Source organism: Carica papaya, chromosome 1, assembly GCF_054855325.1.
Source record: "Carica papaya isolate Zhongbai chromosome 1, ASM5485532v1, whole genome shotgun sequence".
Classification (NCBI taxonomy): domain Eukaryota; kingdom Viridiplantae; phylum Streptophyta; class Magnoliopsida; order Brassicales; family Caricaceae; genus Carica; species Carica papaya.
This window is the reverse complement of record NC_142309.1, coordinates 29336908-29354234: the sequence shown is the minus strand read 5'-3', so window position 1 is coordinate 29354234 and position 17327 is coordinate 29336908. Positions and strand designations below refer to the sequence as shown.

The 17327-nt window shown below is 36.7% G+C and overlaps 3 protein-coding genes and 2 long non-coding RNA genes across 5 annotated transcripts; 1 reads left to right on the top strand and 4 right to left on the bottom strand.

The window, feature by feature from the left end:
- Positions 1-179: 179 nt before the first annotated feature.
- Positions 180-2056, bottom strand: LOC148270527 (uncharacterized). Its single transcript, XR_015814039.1, has 2 exons — positions 1074-2056; positions 180-983 (listed from the first exon to the last, which is right to left on the bottom strand). It is a non-coding gene; the product is annotated as an uncharacterized LOC148270527 (long non-coding RNA).
- Positions 2057-3674: 1618 nt separating this feature from the next.
- Positions 3675-5938, bottom strand: LOC110818217 (uncharacterized). The gene is made up of 2 exons (XR_015814037.1): positions 4080-5938; positions 3675-3982 (listed from the first exon to the last, which is right to left on the bottom strand). It is a non-coding gene; the product is annotated as an uncharacterized LOC110818217 (long non-coding RNA).
- A 953-nt stretch (positions 5939-6891) lies between these two features.
- On the bottom strand, positions 6892-8908 carry WOX14 (WUSCHEL related homeobox 14). The gene is made up of 3 exons (XM_022046998.2): positions 8137-8908; positions 7299-7685; positions 6892-7200 (listed from the first exon to the last, which is right to left on the bottom strand). Exons 1-3 carry the CDS (start codon positions 8318-8320, stop codon positions 7091-7093), a joined length of 681 nt encoding a protein of 226 aa, XP_021902690.1. The 5' UTR covers positions 8321-8908; the 3' UTR covers positions 6892-7090.
- Positions 8909-11327: 2419 nt separating this feature from the next.
- Positions 11328-13128, bottom strand: LOC110818219 (high mobility group B protein 3-like). The gene is made up of 8 exons (XM_022046999.2): positions 12970-13128; positions 12826-12874; positions 12536-12640; positions 12155-12212; positions 12027-12071; positions 11872-11952; positions 11676-11759; positions 11328-11592 (listed from the first exon to the last, which is right to left on the bottom strand). Exons 2-8 carry the CDS (start codon positions 12864-12866, stop codon positions 11575-11577), a joined length of 432 nt encoding a protein of 143 aa, XP_021902691.1. The 5' UTR covers positions 12867-12874; positions 12970-13128; the 3' UTR covers positions 11328-11574.
- A 381-nt stretch (positions 13129-13509) lies between these two features.
- EMB975 (Tetratricopeptide repeat (TPR)-like superfamily protein) lies at positions 13510-16448 on the top strand. Its single transcript, XM_022046849.2, has 2 exons — positions 13510-15279; positions 15885-16448. The coding sequence occupies exons 1-2, from the start codon at positions 13772-13774 to the stop codon at positions 15922-15924; spliced, it is 1548 nt and encodes a 515-aa protein (XP_021902541.2). The 5' UTR covers positions 13510-13771; the 3' UTR covers positions 15925-16448.
- The last annotated feature ends 879 nt before the right edge of the window (positions 16449-17327 follow it).

Genomic DNA, 17327 nt, shown 5'->3' with positions numbered 1-17327 from the left:
CACAGCCATAGATAAAAAAATAATAATAATAATCAGGAGGTGAGATCCCTTTTTGTCACTAGCATTTTAAAACTCCATGCAATCACCAGGTAATAGGTGTCATCCTCTTTTTTTATGGAACATGCAAGAATCTAAACTGACATTACCACTGAAACACACAACTTTAGCAACCCACAGCATTGCATTCAAAGACAAAAACTACTATATTGATAATTAATCATCCAAACCCTCACCAGCAATCATGCCACTGCCTGACAAACAGTTGATAATTTCATGTGGAAGTATGGCAGTAAGAAACTTGAAGGAATGGACAAATTCCAAATATCAACAAAATCAGCAAACAGAATGGGTCATGTTCTGCTTTGTACAGGAAACAGGCTTCTCTCTACACAAGATGAAGCTTCTTAACTAAATCACTGAACTGCGTAGCAAAACACATCGAGCAGCAGGAAACATTCCATCTACAACTATTAATTTCTGATGGGGCAGGGGGAAATGATGGAGAACAGAAATATATTTTCTTAGATAAGGAAGTATCTGTAAGTAACATCAGAGCATCAAACCATTACATAAGATGAGACACAACGTTGTCACAACCTACGAGACTAACGCTGTCCTCCCTGCTCAATCCTACTCACCATCATCCTCCTCCCGAACAAGAGCAAAACAGACTTCAACAACTATAGACAGTATGAATACAGTTTAATTAGCATCATCCTGAAAACTGTCAATGAAACAAACCTCTCCACCAGCATCATCATCATCATCATCATCATCCTCGTCAATCTGACATTGACTTCAACGAGCCAATGAGGCCCCATCTGAAATGTTCTCACCAAGATAGCCATGGAAATTCCCGGAAGAACCATGAAAGAAATACAAGACTATTTTTTCACGCTGGTTCAAAATGTACACAATATGGACTCCGGCAATGTGCCGCTGCCACCCTATGCCAACCAATGAAGGCGACAGCAACGGTAAAACTGCAGACAAAGGAAAAGCTCCCATCAGCGCCACCTCTTATCAGCCTCACAAGGAGGTGTCCCGTGGACCCAGGAAGAACGCAAATATACCTGATCATCACTCTTTGGCAGTCAGCGCCGCTGCAGCTCCTGTACGTTTAGAGCCGCCTGCCTTCTTAGACTTTGACGGCTTAGGATTATTCTTAGCAGTTTCAGCTCGTTCAAGCTTTATTAAAATGCTTCTGCCATGGCTCGCAACTTGGATTGGCGTCTTCCACCGCATGCAGTGCCTCAAAATGCTTGGCAAATCTCCCTTCTGTACTTCTCCAATCACAACCGCACCATCTAATTTCTAATCTGATCAAAGAGTGATAATCAGATATACTCAGTGTTATTCCTGGGTCCACCGGACACCTTTGTTAGCCTTAGGAGGCTGATAAGAGAGGTTGCGCTGACCGGAGCTTTTCCTTTGTCGGTGGTTTCGCCGTTGCCGTCGCCGTCATCGACGTCTGCGTTGAGCGGCAGCGGCACATTGACGGAGTCGATATTGTGCACGAACCAGCGCGAAAAAAATTGTCTTGTATTTCTTGGACGGTACTTTCAGAAATTTTCATGGCAATCTTAGCGAACATTCAGATGGGGGCTCATGGGCTCATTGAAGTCGATGTCAGAGGTCAATTTGTAGGGGATTAGGGTAGACTCGCGGAGAGTAGGGATGATATCTTGGCCAGGTTCTAAGAAGGTCTCGGAGAGTTTCTGGTGATTAGTCAACGAAGAAGATGATGGTCGACAGAGAGTTCCTCTTTCCTCGCCTTCACGGCTCCGTAAATGCTTCCCCCTTTCTCTCTGCAAACCCGAAGCTTTCGTTTAATGGTGGTTGCCCCCACCACTCACCGGTAGTGAAGCGCGCGCCCACGCCTTTGAAGGCGACAGAGAGAGGGGGAGCAGGAGAGGAAGAAGGAGAAGAGGACTTTGGGTTTAGGGATTTAGGAAATTAGGGATTTGCTTTTTTTTTTTTTTTTAAAGAAAAAATTAGACCGGTCTACAATTTTATTTATAAACCAGTTTGAGTCCGTTCATAACGGTTCATAACTTATTGCTACGTGTTAATAAGTTTTACATATGACCCTTAATTTAATAAGGTTAATTTTTATTAAGAAAAAGAGACTAAATAAAAAAATTTTAAAAATTTATTTATTTAAAAATTGAGTGTATAAAAGCACACGAACTAAATTATTATTTTTATTTTTTAATAAATATATATTCATTATCAGTTGAATTATTTTAATAATTTTAATTTTTTTAAAGATTTAAAAAAATTATAAAATAATTAAAACTTTCATATTTTAATAAGTTTTATGAAAAAAAAAAATTATCGAAAAGAAATATGATCCTATTGATTTCAATTATATTAGTTTTTAGTTCAAATAACAATTCTTATTAAATCTAAATCTTCTATATTAGAAGAAAAAGTAATGTTACCGTGACAAATTTAATTATTCGGAACTATACATAAGTAAAAAGTTGTTTACCTTGATGGACATCGGAATGGTTGGCCTTACATTTGCGATTCCATAGCTTTACTTTAGAATTTGATCTCGACTGATTGTGTCGAGGCCTTCACCAATGCAGTTTAATTCAATAATTACAAACTAAACTTATAAATTAATTAAGGTGTTAATAAATTCGTAAATTAATTAAGCTGGTAATTTATCATTAACTTTTTTAAATAAAAATATTATAATAAATTTACGATTAATAATTTAATTTTCTCATGAAATTTTGAAGTACGTTAAAAAATTAAAATTTAAAAAACGGTCAAATTGATACGCAAAGTTACGTTTATTATTTAATTACGAGTCTAAAAAATTGTTAGTATTTTATAAAATTTATAGAAATATTTTATAATTTAGCATACATTATAAGGTTAATTTGTAATCATACAAAGAGCAATTCTATATATATATATATATAAGTTTGTTCTTAGAGTTTAGTTGAAAAACTCTAAAACCCTAGGAAGGGAAGGGAAGAGAAGAGAGAGGAGAGAATAAAAGAAGAAAAACATGTCTACAACAAGAATGTTAAGTCTTCTAAATTCGTAAATTAGAACTCTATTACACTGACATTTTAAACTGCTCGACAAACAGTTTAAAATTTCATACGGAACCGAATTAGATAAGGAAACAAGTAGGAAATAAACAATTCAAGGAATGGACAAAAATTCCAAAGACCAAGAAAATCAGCAAACCGAATGGGTCATGTTCTATTTTGTAGGGAAGTTGAGGATGCAATATTCACCTGATATATAACACAGAGAATAAAACGATATATAATCTTGAAAACAAATATATAACGCACCCATTAGAAGCAACTCGTCAACAACTGGTTATAAAATCCAAAAACCAGAATCAAACACAGACGAAAATGAAACATGCTTCCACCGACCATACTTCAGCTAATCCAAGTAAAACCCAATACGGAATAAAGCACAGAATTCTGCTCAGAACTCTCTCCAATTCTGTATGGCACGATGATTACAAACAATCTCTACCAGTCATCCACAAATAGTAAGGAAGGCGCATATAACCCAGGAGAAAAACCATATTATGCAATTGGGAGTCACCGAATTTAGGCCGGCTACATGGGAGTCACACCATATGCGTGAACAGAAAAGTGCATCACATTCTTCTACCATTACACAACTCAACTATATACATGAAGTGCAAAGTGCATCATGTTCTCGCACCACTATAACAGCATATTTAACATACGGGGAAGCAGTTTATCATAAAAAATGTAAAAAAGGAGAACATTGAGCAGGAAATATCCCATCTACAACTATAAATTTCTGATGTAGCAGGGGAAAATGATAGAGAATAGAGATATATTTTCTTAGAGAAGGAAGTATCTAAAAGTAACATTAGAACATCAAACCATTACATAAGATGAGACACAATGTTGTCACGGCCTACAAGACTAAACGCTATCCTCCCTGCTCGATCCTACTCATTGTCGTCTTCCTGCACAAGATCAAAATAGACTTCAACAAACAACTCAAGCCAGTATAATTATCAAACAAACCTCTACGCTAGCATCGTCATCATCCTCATCATTGACCTCTGGCATTGACTTCAATGAAACAATGAGCCCCCATTCAAAATGTTCGTTAAGATTGCCATGGAAATTCCTGGAAGAACCGTCCAAGAAATACAAGACCATTTTTTCATGCTGATTCAAGACGTAGACAACATCAACCCGGGGGAATGTGCCACTGCCACCCTATGCCGACAATGATGACAGCAATGGAAACACTGCTGACAAAGAAAAATCTCTGGTCAGTGCCACCTCTCATCAGTCTTGTAAGGCTAATAGAGGTGTCTCGTGGACCCATAAAGAAAATGAGTATATATGATTAACATTCTTGGATAAGATTTAAAATTAGATAATGCGATTGTGATTGACCCAATTTTTTTTCTTTTTACAGCATGTTTCTAATGAGAGTAGAGAAGTACGGGAAGGAAAGATAGGTGAAGCATTTCGAGGCATTGTGTGTAGTAAAAGACATCAATCCAAGTTGCGAGCCATGCGTAGAAGTATTTTAATAAGCTTTGACAAATTGAAGCAGTTAAGAACAATCCCAAGCCGTCAAAATCTAAGAAGGCCGGCGGCTCCAAACGTACTGCAGCTTCTTCTGCATAAACTGGTCATGAGAGAAATTCTAGTAACACATAAACCCAGCAATTATGGAAGCATGATGATCAGTTGGAAGCTGATGATAATGATTAGAGGAATCCCCCTAAGGAATACGGCGGACACCAATAAAAGCAGTAGATTGCAGCTGTTTGACGATCAAAGAGAGTACCAATGAAAGGTACTAAAGGAACCACAGCAACAGAATTAACAACGATGGGTTGAGATTGAGCCAAATTAGGAGCAAGGAGAGTCGGTGCAGCAGCAGCAATGGGGGCACAGACTCTCATTATTCCTAATTCGGCTCACCTTCAGCCCATTGCTGCTGCTATCACTGTGATTCCTTCAGTATCTTTCATTGGTACTCTTTCTTATCATCAAACAACTATAATCCGCTGCTTCAATGGATGCCGGCGGTATACTTTACAGGAGTTCCTCTGATCATTATCATCAACTTCCAATTGATCATCATGCTTCTATGGTTGCTAGGTTTATGACTTAAGAATTTCTTTTATGATCAGTTTATGCTGCAGAAGCTGCCGGCCTTCTTAGACTTTGACGGCTTGAGATTATTCTTGGCAGTCTCACCTCGTTGAAACTTATTAAAATACTTTTGTACATGACTTACAACTTAGAATGGTGTCTTCGACGGCATAAAGTACCTCGAAATGCTTTGTCAATCTCCTTCCCCGAACTTCTCCAATCCCATCAAAAATATGCAGCAGAAAAAAAAAATTAAATCAATCACAACTAAACAATCTAATTTCAAATCTTATCAAAAGAGTGATGATCAGATATACTCAGTGCTCTTCCTAGGTTCACCGGACACCACGGTTAGCTTTATGAGGCTGATAAAAGGTGGCGCTGACCGAAGCTTTTCCATTGTCGGCGAGTTCGCCGTTGCCATTGTCGTCATCGTCGTCGGCGTAGGGGGCAGCGACATATTGCCGGAGTCATATTGTGTACATCTTGAACCAGAACGAAAAAATGAGTTTGTAGAGGATTATGGTAGACTCGAGGACAGTAGGGTTGATATTTGGCCAGATTCTAAGAAGAACTCAGAGAGTTTCTGGTGGTTAGTCAACGAAGAAGACGATGGGCGACAGAGAGTTCCCCTTTCCTCGCACTCACCGCTTCCTCCACAATCGTAAAAGCTTCCTTCCTCCTTTCTCTCTGCAAGCCTGAAGCTTTAGGAAATTAGGGATTTGGGATTTGGGGGGAGAATGAGAAGGAGGAGGAGAAAAAGACTTAGACTTTGGGGGATTTAGTAAAATAGGGATTTGTTCTTTATATTTAAAAAAAAATTAGACCGGTTCGATTTTTTATTTATGGACCGGTTTGAATCGGTTCATAACAAAGTTTTTTGATGTTATATATGATATTATGTAGTCTACAATATATTATTTAATTAAAATTTAAGATAATAAAAAAATATCACATGAAAATAAATTTAACATATAATACTTAAATTAATAATGTTAATTTTTATTTTTAAAAATAAAATAAATTAAAAAATTATATATCGATTATTAATTTGGTTACTTTAACAGTTTTGATATTTTTTTATTCTTCAAATATTTGTATGATGGGAAAAAGGCTACGTAATAATCAAAACTTTCATATTTTGACGAGTTTCATGAGAAAAATAATATAGTCGGAAAAAAATTTAATTATACATAGATAAAAAGTTGTTCTATATTAAATGTAAATTTTATCAATTTTGATGCACCTTGGCCCAGACAGTATGTACATTGGAATAATTGGCTTCATATTTGTAATTCTGTGGTTTTACTTGGTTACAGATCAATTATTCATATTCCTTCGTATAAGAGTTCAGTTTTCTGACATATTTCGATTCTCTCCTTCCGCTAACTCCTCGTTTGTGCACCTCAAAATCACTAGAACTATACGTTTTAATTTCGTAGTTGTAATTTATGAAATTTTCGCTCAATTCAACTATTTTCGATATATTTTTTTCTTCGTTTCAGTCATCTTTATTGAAGATTTTCATTACAGAACATGATTTAGAACTTTTGTTTTTACTAATGTTATCTAACAATCACATTAAATTTTATGAATCATATCAAATTGGAGTCCCATAATCTAATTTGAATCAAATGGCAGGTTCGATTGTAAACCATTAAGGTCGAAATTGAAGAGCAACACAGAAAGATTTTGACTTCAAACTCAGTATTATTGAAGGCCTAAAATGCAGTATAAAAGATTTTCATCCTCACCCTGATCAGAAATTACAGTATTCAATATATCAATATGGAAGAGGAAGATTAAAGATTTTCGAGATAAATAATCTAAAGCCGTAGGAAGCCAGTTAGACTGCAACCAGAGTAGAAGTAGAAGTGAATTCTAGCTAATCTGAGGAAGTTAATTTCAGTTATATATAAATAGGACACTCATATGTATATATATATGAATTTCCTTTACATAAAGGCTTTGGGTGATGATGAACCAACCGTGTCATATGGTTCCACAAGGCAGTAGGAAGTGAGACTCGGAGGAGCTTCCATTTTACCAAGCAAATGCTCTATCCCTGCATCCACACAACACAAAGACCAAAGCAGAAACATGATGATCCATCCATACCGGGATTTAGCTTCACCTTCACAAATTTACATGAGATTAATATACCTAGATCTGGAGTTTGATAGAAGAGATTTTCGTAGGAGTGGATAATATCTGCAGATCTTGTCTTCTTATCTGTGGGATGAGGAGAGTCGAGAAGTTGAGGGGATTGTGATTGGATGATGTTGTTTTGAAACTGTTGCTTTCTTTTGGATCGAGCTCTTCTGTTCTGAAACCAGTTGTAGACATTGGCTTCAGAAATCTGACCGTGCTGGGCTAGTTGATTGGTTATCTCTTTGATCTTCTGCTTGCTGGGAGTCCCGTTGCCTTGCTCGTATATGCTCTCTAGGATCTGGAGCTGCATGCTTGTCGGATTCCATCGTTGCCTGGTGCTGATCTTGTGCCCGCCCGACCCAACCAGTTGATAGCAGTAAGGGTTCCCGACTCTTATCCCTGATTAACACACACGGTACAATCCAATCAGCATTCCTGTTCACTCTTAATTCGATTTTAATTTCTTTTAACTTCCTTATCATGAAAATGAAAATACTTTTTAATCTTATCATAAAAATATGACAAAATAATTAGATATACATATATATATACATATATTTATACACAGTTGAGGGATTTATTCTATTTATTTGTGATTTTGAATGTTTGAATTTCCGGATATGGCAGAGTCAACTAAAGCCCTGAATTTATCATTTGAATAAGATGAGAGAAAACTTTTCGCGCGCAAAAATTAGGTTGAAACTGAACGGGCAATTAAGTTTATTTCAGAAAGGAATTCGTACGTATTGCAGAGAATTCAATTTCAAAGCAGCGAAATGATTCAAAGTAAGCCTGGAAGATTAAATATGAGAACGAAGAAAATATTAAGAGCGAAAAGAGAAGAGGAGACCGGGAAAGTCGTGGTGGACGGAGATAGCCTTGCGCATCTCAATAAGCTGCTCGCAAATGGTGGCGTAAATGGAGATCTGCTTTCTCAATAACTCCATTTGATCGTCAGTCATCACCTTCACGTTCAGCCAATTTTGACTCTGTGCACTCTCTACTTGCTCTGCTTCGTTTTGCCACTCCATCATCTCTACCTAGCCTCAGGTATATATTCCCCAGAGAAGAAGAGGAAGAAGAAGCACGAAAGTTGCAGAAGAAATAGAGAATGAACCTGGCGGGTTTACCTTTTATTTACAAACAGAGAGAGCACGAAAAGGAAACACCCGCAATCAAAGGTGTCTTAATTTCACTTCTTAGTCACCATGTAATTTCATTGAAAGAGGCGTAATTAACTCCTCCCTCTGCTATATATGATTGATTGAAAAGGGGGAGTGACAGAGAGAGGGCAACAGCATGAAGAGAGTGGAGATTACAGAGAATCTTTGTTGTAATAATGTGTGGATGTTTGGTGGGTGTACCAAACAAATCGTCATCTTGAGCAGATCACAACAAGACAGACATCTCTTGCAATCTTTCAAATCTGGGTTTTTTTTTTCTGAAATTAAAGATTTCTTGGTGGGTCTCTTCCAAGGATTTCATATCATCTTATTACACTTGTTCCTCATCTTCTTCAAAGTTTCTTTCTTTTTTGTTAATTTTTTTTCCCTCAACTCATGATTTGGTTTTTGCACTTGCACTATATGTGTGTGTATATAAACATACAATCATTTGATTGAGAATTTCTGTCAAGGATTCTAATTAATTGTGATGCATTGATAATTTCATAGTCAATCATATTTAAATTTTACAAATTTATGAACTTTTTTATGCTTTTTTTTTTAATTTCTAATAATTGTGTAAGTGGAAATTTTATGTTAATTTTTATTCTTTTAACTCTGTAAGTATATGCGTTATACAAATATTTAAATATTTTACTTGAAAGTTTTTAATTTTCACTAAATCTAATATACAATCTTAACACAAAAAAATACAAATTTAAATTAATCACCGTAACCCAAAAACTTTACAATTTTAATTTTCAATCTTTGAACTAATACACAGGTTGTTGATAACAATCTTAAAATTTTATTTTATTCAAATTGATCTTTCATCTAAATTATAATAACCACATTAATTTTTTTGTTTTAAAAAAATATATATAAATTCGACTCAGTGTATGTTAAAATTATGTTTATTTAGTAAAAATGTATTACTTAATTAACATATATATATATATAATTAATTAAAATTCAAATAAAAAATAACTAATCATTTCAAGTGACAATTTCACATAAAATTTTGGTACGATTGGCATCCACTTCTGCGTGTTGTATATTATTTACACCATGTCTTAAAAAGAAACTAGAGCAAAGTTTTACACTCAGACATGCTGTAGTACATTCCTAAAGACAAAAAATGAAAAACAAACGGGACAGTAGATGTGCAGAAGACATGTTCATCGTGAGATAATCCGTCTTATATAATAATGCAAACAACTTGGAGATTACTAATTTTTTGATGATGATGATTAGAAATGCAATGTTAATGTATTTGAAGGAGATTGACTGACGTACACCCAAACAAAAAACACAGAGACAGGATGTGACAAGGATATAATATAATACCACATGTTTAACATGCATGTCTGTTCATTTGAACTCCTAGAAAATGGCTGAAAAACGATTATTGTAATCTATTTTCAAGCAGAAACACGAGATTCGCACCATTAACGGAGTAGTAGTGATGCATGAGAATGCAAAAGTACTTTTTTATTCAAAAAGGATTCCTCCGAGGCAGCAGCTATTTGCTTCTGCCAAATCCGCAACTATTTTAAATTCATGGGGCTCCAGCAAAAACCATGCCCTGATATAGGGCCAAAATCAAAAAAGAAAAACGAAAGAAGCAAGAAACGATCTAACAATCACTCGACCCGGCAGAAAATGACTATAAACAACATTTATGATGACTTGGGAGACTGACTGACCTATCGAGTTGGAGGATGATTTTAGCCGGAGATTTAGTGTTCAACAGGCTGCAGACATCATCTATCTTCAACTCTAGCTGACAATTTTTTATGCCGGCCCACAGGTTGCAAACTAGTTTTACCCAAAAGCTAAGGAATCTATATTTGGCAAAAAGTAACATGAAATCAAATATGTGGGGAAGAATTAGAATCTCAAAATTGAATAAGCCCAGATAAAAATATAGTCAGAAGGAGAAATCCCTTTTTGTCACTAGCATTTTAAACTCCATGCATTCACCAGGTAATAGGTGTCGTCCTCTTGTGCACTAACTGCTCTTTTTTCTGTAACATGCAAGAATCTAACTGACACTACCACTGAAACGCACAACTTTAACACCCACAGCATTACATGACGGTAACTCATATTGATAATTGATCATGCAAACCCTTATTAACCCGAGCAATCATTGCCACTGCTTGACACAGTTTAAAATTTCATATGGAGGCCCTTGAGAAATTTGTCAACCGACTTAGATAAAGAAACAAGTAGGCAATAAAAAATTCAAGGAGTCAGACAAATTCCAAATATCAATAAAATCAGCAAACAGAATGGGTCATGTTCTATTTTGTAGGGAAGTAGAGGATCCAATATTCACCAGACATATAACATGAGAATAAAACGATGGGACAGCACCAGTAGGCAATAGGGATCAAAATCTTGACAACAAATATATAGCGCACCCATTACAAACAACTGGTCATAAAATCCAAACCAGAATCAAACACAGACAAAATCAAACATACTTCCACCAATAATATTTCGGTTAATCCAAGTAAACCAAAGATCCCATATTGACTGGATAATGCAGAGATTTCTGCTCGGGACTCTCTTAAATTCTTATGGCATGACAATAAACAATCTCTACCAAGGAAAAGAAATCATCCAGAAATTACGCACATATAACCCGGGAGAAAAACCGCATCACAAAATTGAATATCTGGCTTTTCAAATTCAGGCCAGCCACATGGGATCACTGTATGCATGAAGTGCAAAGTGCATCGCATTCTTGTACCATTACAACTATATACATGAAGTGCAAAGTGCATCATTTCTAGTCAACAATATTAACTAACAGCATATTTAACGTATGGAAAGCAGTTTATCATAAAAAATGTAAGAGGGGGAACAAAGCTTCTCTACACAAGATGAAACTTCTTAACTAAATCATTGAACTGTGTAGCAAAGCACATTGAGCAGGAAATATCCCATCTACAACTATAAATTTCTGATGGGGAAGGGGAAAATGATAGAGAACAGAGATACATTTTTTTAGAGAAGTATCTAAAAGTAACATCAGAACATCAAAGCATTACATAAGATGAGACACAACGTTGTCACAACCTACAAGACTAACGCTATCCTCCCTGCCAAGCCAACTCCTACTCATCATCGTCTTCCTGCACAAGATCAAAATAGACTTCAACAAACAACTAAAGGCAGTATAATCAGCATCACCCAGAAAACTGTCAATCAAACAAACCTCTCCACTAGCATCATCATCATCCTCATCATTCACCTCTGACATTGACTTCTCAGACTCCTCCTCTTCTTTAGGTGCTTCAGCCTGATTTGTTTTTAATCAATAATGGTATAAATGATTACCAACCCAGCTGAAATGTTAGATAAACATATGTAGTACCAAAAGAAAAAAAAAACAAGCATGTGAGCACAGTCACCTGTTTCTTATTGTATGCTTTCATGTCCCTCTCGTAATCAGCCTTGCGTCTCTCAGCCTTGTGTACGTAAGGTGCTTTCTCCTAAAAATATCACTCCAAATTAATTAGAAAATTCGAAGCACAAGCTAAGGTGCTTCATAAAGCAGACCACTTACAGCTTCAGATAAGGACTTCCATTTATCTCCACCAGCCTTGCCAACCTAAAATTGAGCAATAAATTATCTGAGTATAATAAAACTGGCTACGTATATACAAGTTGGCAAAAACATCAATTATCATTTACCGCAGCGACGGATTTGTTCTTCGGGTGATCCTTTTTGTATTGCTCACGGAATTCCTCCCTTCATTTAGGAAATCAACAAAAAAACGTTGCCATTCAAACAAATGATATGCTTTGAAAATAAACTAACATGTTAAGCATAATTCGAAAAACAATCAAGCGTTCTCGCCAGATAAACAGTTTCTTCACGTACAACTTTAACAACAATAATCAGAACGGTATATGTTTGTCATGAGCTTTTATTAGTTATGTATAAAAGGAGTTTTTCATATTCTCACCTTCAAATGATTCTTACTGAGAGGAAAAACTTTCACTGGAAATACGTTTTCCATGGAAACAAACGGAGAATACAGAAGACAGAAAATCAAGGATTGCGGGGTTTACATGAAAACGAAGAAAGCACTAGCAGGCCTTTTGGGCTTGTTTGGATCCTTTGCTGCCTTTCCCGCTTTCTTCCCTCCCTTCGCTGGCTTCTTATTCACGGAGAGCCTATTGATCATGCAGAACAACTACTTCAGAAACCACAGAGACAAAAAAAAATAAAAATAAAGCGCACATAAGTTTGCATAGATCTAAGATCTGAGAGATCGTGATCCTCAAACTTTCTGTAGAATAGAGGGTTGAAAGACGAAGAAATCGGAAGGAAACAAAATTGAGATCTAATAAAAGCTTACTTAGCGCTCTTAGTGTCTGACTTGGATTTACCGCCCTTCATGACAAATCCTGGAACGAAAACAGCAGATCAGCTAAGAAAACAGCAAAAAACGATGAAAATCGTGAAAAATCGTGGGAAATCAATAGGAGGCAGTGGAGCTTACCTTGTTGGTGGGCTAGAGATAGGGTTAGGGTTTGTATGTGTGTTGAGAGAGAGAAAGAGAGTTATACGTGAGAGATAGAAAGAGAAAGATAGAGATGGGAAGTGAGTTGGGACGCCCAAAGGCGGAGATATTAAGTTTGGGGAAATTGAAATTCAATTGCGCACGAAATGAAATCGGGGGTTTAGGCGGGATTTAGAAATTTCATGCCACGTCATCTATCCGTGTGGTTGTTCCTGATTTGCTGCGTGCGTCTCAAGCTTAGGCTCTTGTGTTTTCTCTGTGTGCTTCTTCTCTCTGGTGATTTCCTCTTTATTTTTTTCTTTCATAATACGGTGCCGAATTGGGTTTGGTTTCACAATACGGTGCCGTATTGGATTAGAACCTTCATACAGTGGGCTTTTAACTCTGAGCCCACAACAGGGGAAATTTGGTAAGAAATTAATTAGGATTATATTTTTTTTTTTTTGTTTAATTTATTTAGAAATTAGCAGATGGATTTTTGATTAAATTTTTATTTACTTGTATTACTAATTTTATGAAACTAAATATTAAATTAAAGGATTTAATATAATCTAAACCTACACTATCAAATAAAATTTAGTTACGACTTAAAATTGTTGATCATCCTTGGACATGGCAGCCGGACATGGAAGCTCCACCAGTTGGGTAGATGGAAGCGACCAAGTGCTCGATGAAATGTCTGCGAGACACTGAACCGGACAGATATCGTTTCACTTTGTGAAGTTTACATAATCCGATACGAGGATTTTCGAATTTCACAATTTGGTTTAAATTCGGGCTAATGAATTGCACGTTTCTGTCCATCAGCTCGTATCCCGTCATCCCCTTGAAAAGGAATTTGTCAAGAATCTCCCGCGTCGCTTGGTTGGCTAAATCCAACGCAGGCACGACTCGGCGTAAAAAGTTACCCAAGAACCCTCGCTATCCGCGACGATCCAAGCTTCCTCCAGACTTGGGCGTTAATTTGTTCTTGAAGAAGCCTGGTGTTAGCGCCGACCCATGTAAAAAGGACTCGTCAATTCATGGCGACACCTATGATTCAACTGAAGAGGAAGAAGATGAAGAGCAAGAACAAGAACACGAAGGCGGTGACATTGTATGGGAGCCGGATGAGATTGAAGCAATATCATCTCTTTTTCAGGGGAGAATTCCACAGAAACCTGGGAAGTTGAATAGGGAGAGGCCTCTGCCTCTGCCTCTTCCTTACAAGCTACGTCCGTTGGGACTCCCTACGCCGAAAAAACGTATTAAACCGGCTTCCGAGATGGTTTCTTCGTCACGGGCAGGCGTATCGAAGTTAGTCTACAAGAACCCGAGTTTTCTGATTGGTTTGGCTAGAGAGATCAAGGGCCTTGCTTCAGATGAAGAGGTGTGTTTGGTTCTCAACAAGTGGGGTCGATTTTTGCGTAAAGGTTCTCTGTCTTTGACAATTCGAGAGTTGGGTCACATGGGTCTTCCAGAGCGAGCTCTGCGGACACTCTGTTGGGCTCAGAAGCAGCCTCATCTTTTCCCGGATGATCGCATTTTGGCTTCCACTGTCGAGGTCTTAGCAAGGCACCATGACTTGAAAATGCCGTTCAACTTGGAGAAGTTCGTTAGCTTGGCAAGGAAGGGCGTAATGGAAGCTATGGTGAAAGGTTTTATCAGAGGCGGAAGCTTAAATCTTGCCTGGAAGCTTCTCGTGATCGCCAGGGATGGGAAAAGAATGCTGGATCCATGCATTTATGCTAAATTAATATGGGAGCTTGGCAAGAATCCGGATAAATATATGCTTGTGGAGAGCTTATTGGATGAGCTTGGGGAAAGAGAAGATTTGAATTTGACTCAGCAGGACTGCACTGCTATTATGAAAGTTTGCACTAGGATTCGGAAATTTGACATCGTGGAAAGTCTGTTTGATTGGTTCAAACATTCTGGGAAGGAACCGAGTGTTGTCATGTACACTACACTGATTCATAGTTGCTACTTACAGAAGAAATACAGGGAAGCATTGGCTATAGTATGGGAAATGGAGGCCTCCCACTGTCTCTTTGATCTCCCAGCCTATCGTGTAGCTATAAAGGTTTTTGTTGCTTTAAATGACCTATCAAGGGCTGTAAGATATTTTTCCAAACTTAAGGAAGCAGGCTTCTCGCCAACATATGACATATACCGGCAGTTGATTAATATATATCTGGTTTCCGGGCGGTTAGCAAAGTGTAGGGAGGTTTGCAAGGAGCTGGAGGCAGCTGGGTTCAAGTTGGATAAACATGCCTTATCTCGGTTGTTGGAACTTGAAAGAGTAACAAGGTTAGGTTTCTGAAGTTCACAAGATTAATAATAGGTTCTTCTTGCATATGACTTAGTTGTGCATTTAAGTTTTTCGCCATATGCAAAAGCATGTAGATTGAATTGAAGCTTTCTACTTCCATTTTAAGGATATGAAAAAAGTTCGCCGGATTCATATATTTAAAGTCATATTAGTTGTCTTAATGTTTTTGTTACAATATAGTTAGAAAATGCAGTTTTGATTTTCATTTCATTATTTCATGGATTCTTAAAACTATGATTAAGTGCCTTTTGTCCACCATAATGTTGATCATAATTGAAAATTCAGTAGAATCACTTGGGTTTGTTTGGAAGAGGAGATAAAAGAAGAGAGAGAATTGAATGAAGATATATGGCAGTAAAATATGAGTTGAAGAATAAATGGAGTAACAATGACTCAAGGGTACTGCAAAACAACTGTTCTTACAGACAGCTCTTTTTCGTTTTCTGTAAAATCTAATACAGACCGTTTTGGTCTTCATCTGACCTATCCTAAATTGGTTCTTCCATCCTTATCTATTACAGTTCTCTATTGTTAAATATAGAAATTGTGTTCTTCAGTCACTGAAGTTACCTACCTATTGCAGTAGTTTTTATCTTTGTCCGAAAGAAAATATGTACAAGTGATTCTGGCAGTGTACGTGAAGGCAGAAAACTTCAGACAAAGTTCTCGAATTACTTTCTTTCGTTAGGAGATGGAAGAATTTTGTCTTAGCGAACCCTTATTTTTAAAAGAGCTAAAGGTTCTCTCTTTATGAGCCCTTCTAACTAACCTATGTGAAGATTCTAATTTAGGGGATTTAACATTTTGGTATTAGAGGCTCTTTTCCAAGTGGTTCCAATTCCCTACGCTACCAATTTGTTAGCATGATTCCAACTTTCTGCCAGAAGGATTCCTATCTCAAAGGAAGTTGGTGAAACGAAGATATCACTTAAGAAAAAGTCACTTGTCACAATCTATGCAACATGACACTGTATCCTAGTTTTATGCTTGTCTCTTAAGGGGAGGATGTGATGTAATGGTCCAACATGTTTAGAAAGCTTTTATTAGTTTCTGAAGAATCTCCTGCAGACAGGTTTTTATCTTTATGTGACCTGTTGTAAACAGTTTTAACTCCTGTCCTTATCTATTATAATTTCCTATTGATGTATATGTGGGAATTGGTTTCTTTGCTTATGGAAGTTTCCTATATATCTTTTGGTGTCTTTTTGTCTTTATTGTGGAGAAAATATGTAAAAAATAAGTGCTTCTGGCTGTGTATTTGCAGCCAGAAAAATTCTAACGGAGTCGGTGATACTTGCTTAATCTAGGAGATTGAAAGTTTCTATTATCGAGTCCTTATCTTGAAGAGAACCAAGGGTTCTCTGTTGATGAGGGTTTACAACATACCCATGACAAGATATCAATCTAAGGGCCTTAACAAGTCTCTATTATAAGAGTAGGAAATCATTAATAGAATTTTCTTTTTAATAGCAAAAGAAGTATTGTTAAGATGAGAAAGACATAATTACAAGTATGGAGAACAAGATATCCTCCCAAAATCTCGTAAACAAAAAATAATAGGACTTGAGAACCTGACTATTAGGACAAGATTATCTGAAGTACTTTATTATTCTCTATAGACTATGTAAGAATATTTTTATTCTTTAATATTCTTCAATCTCTCAGCTCGTTACAAATAAACTAAAGCAAATAAAAAGTTCAAACTAAACAAAACAAACACTTGTAGCTTGACAAATTCTACAAACTGCTTGCAAGAAGATTGACAACTAACAAGTTTCACGAACCACCACCTTAGAGGAGCTGAGCTAACAACCTTCAACAAATTCAGCAAGCCAAGACTTGCATAACGGCTCAATCGTACAATAATGAGCCGAATCAAATATCAATTTTTAGCTGAATAATAACTGTATGAACTTCTGTCTGTCTCTCTCTCTCTCGCGTAAGGCAACAAGTCTTTACGAGATCTCTCTCTCTCACTCTCAATCACTCCAGTCTTTACTGCCACAACTTTTGTAGGACAAAACTA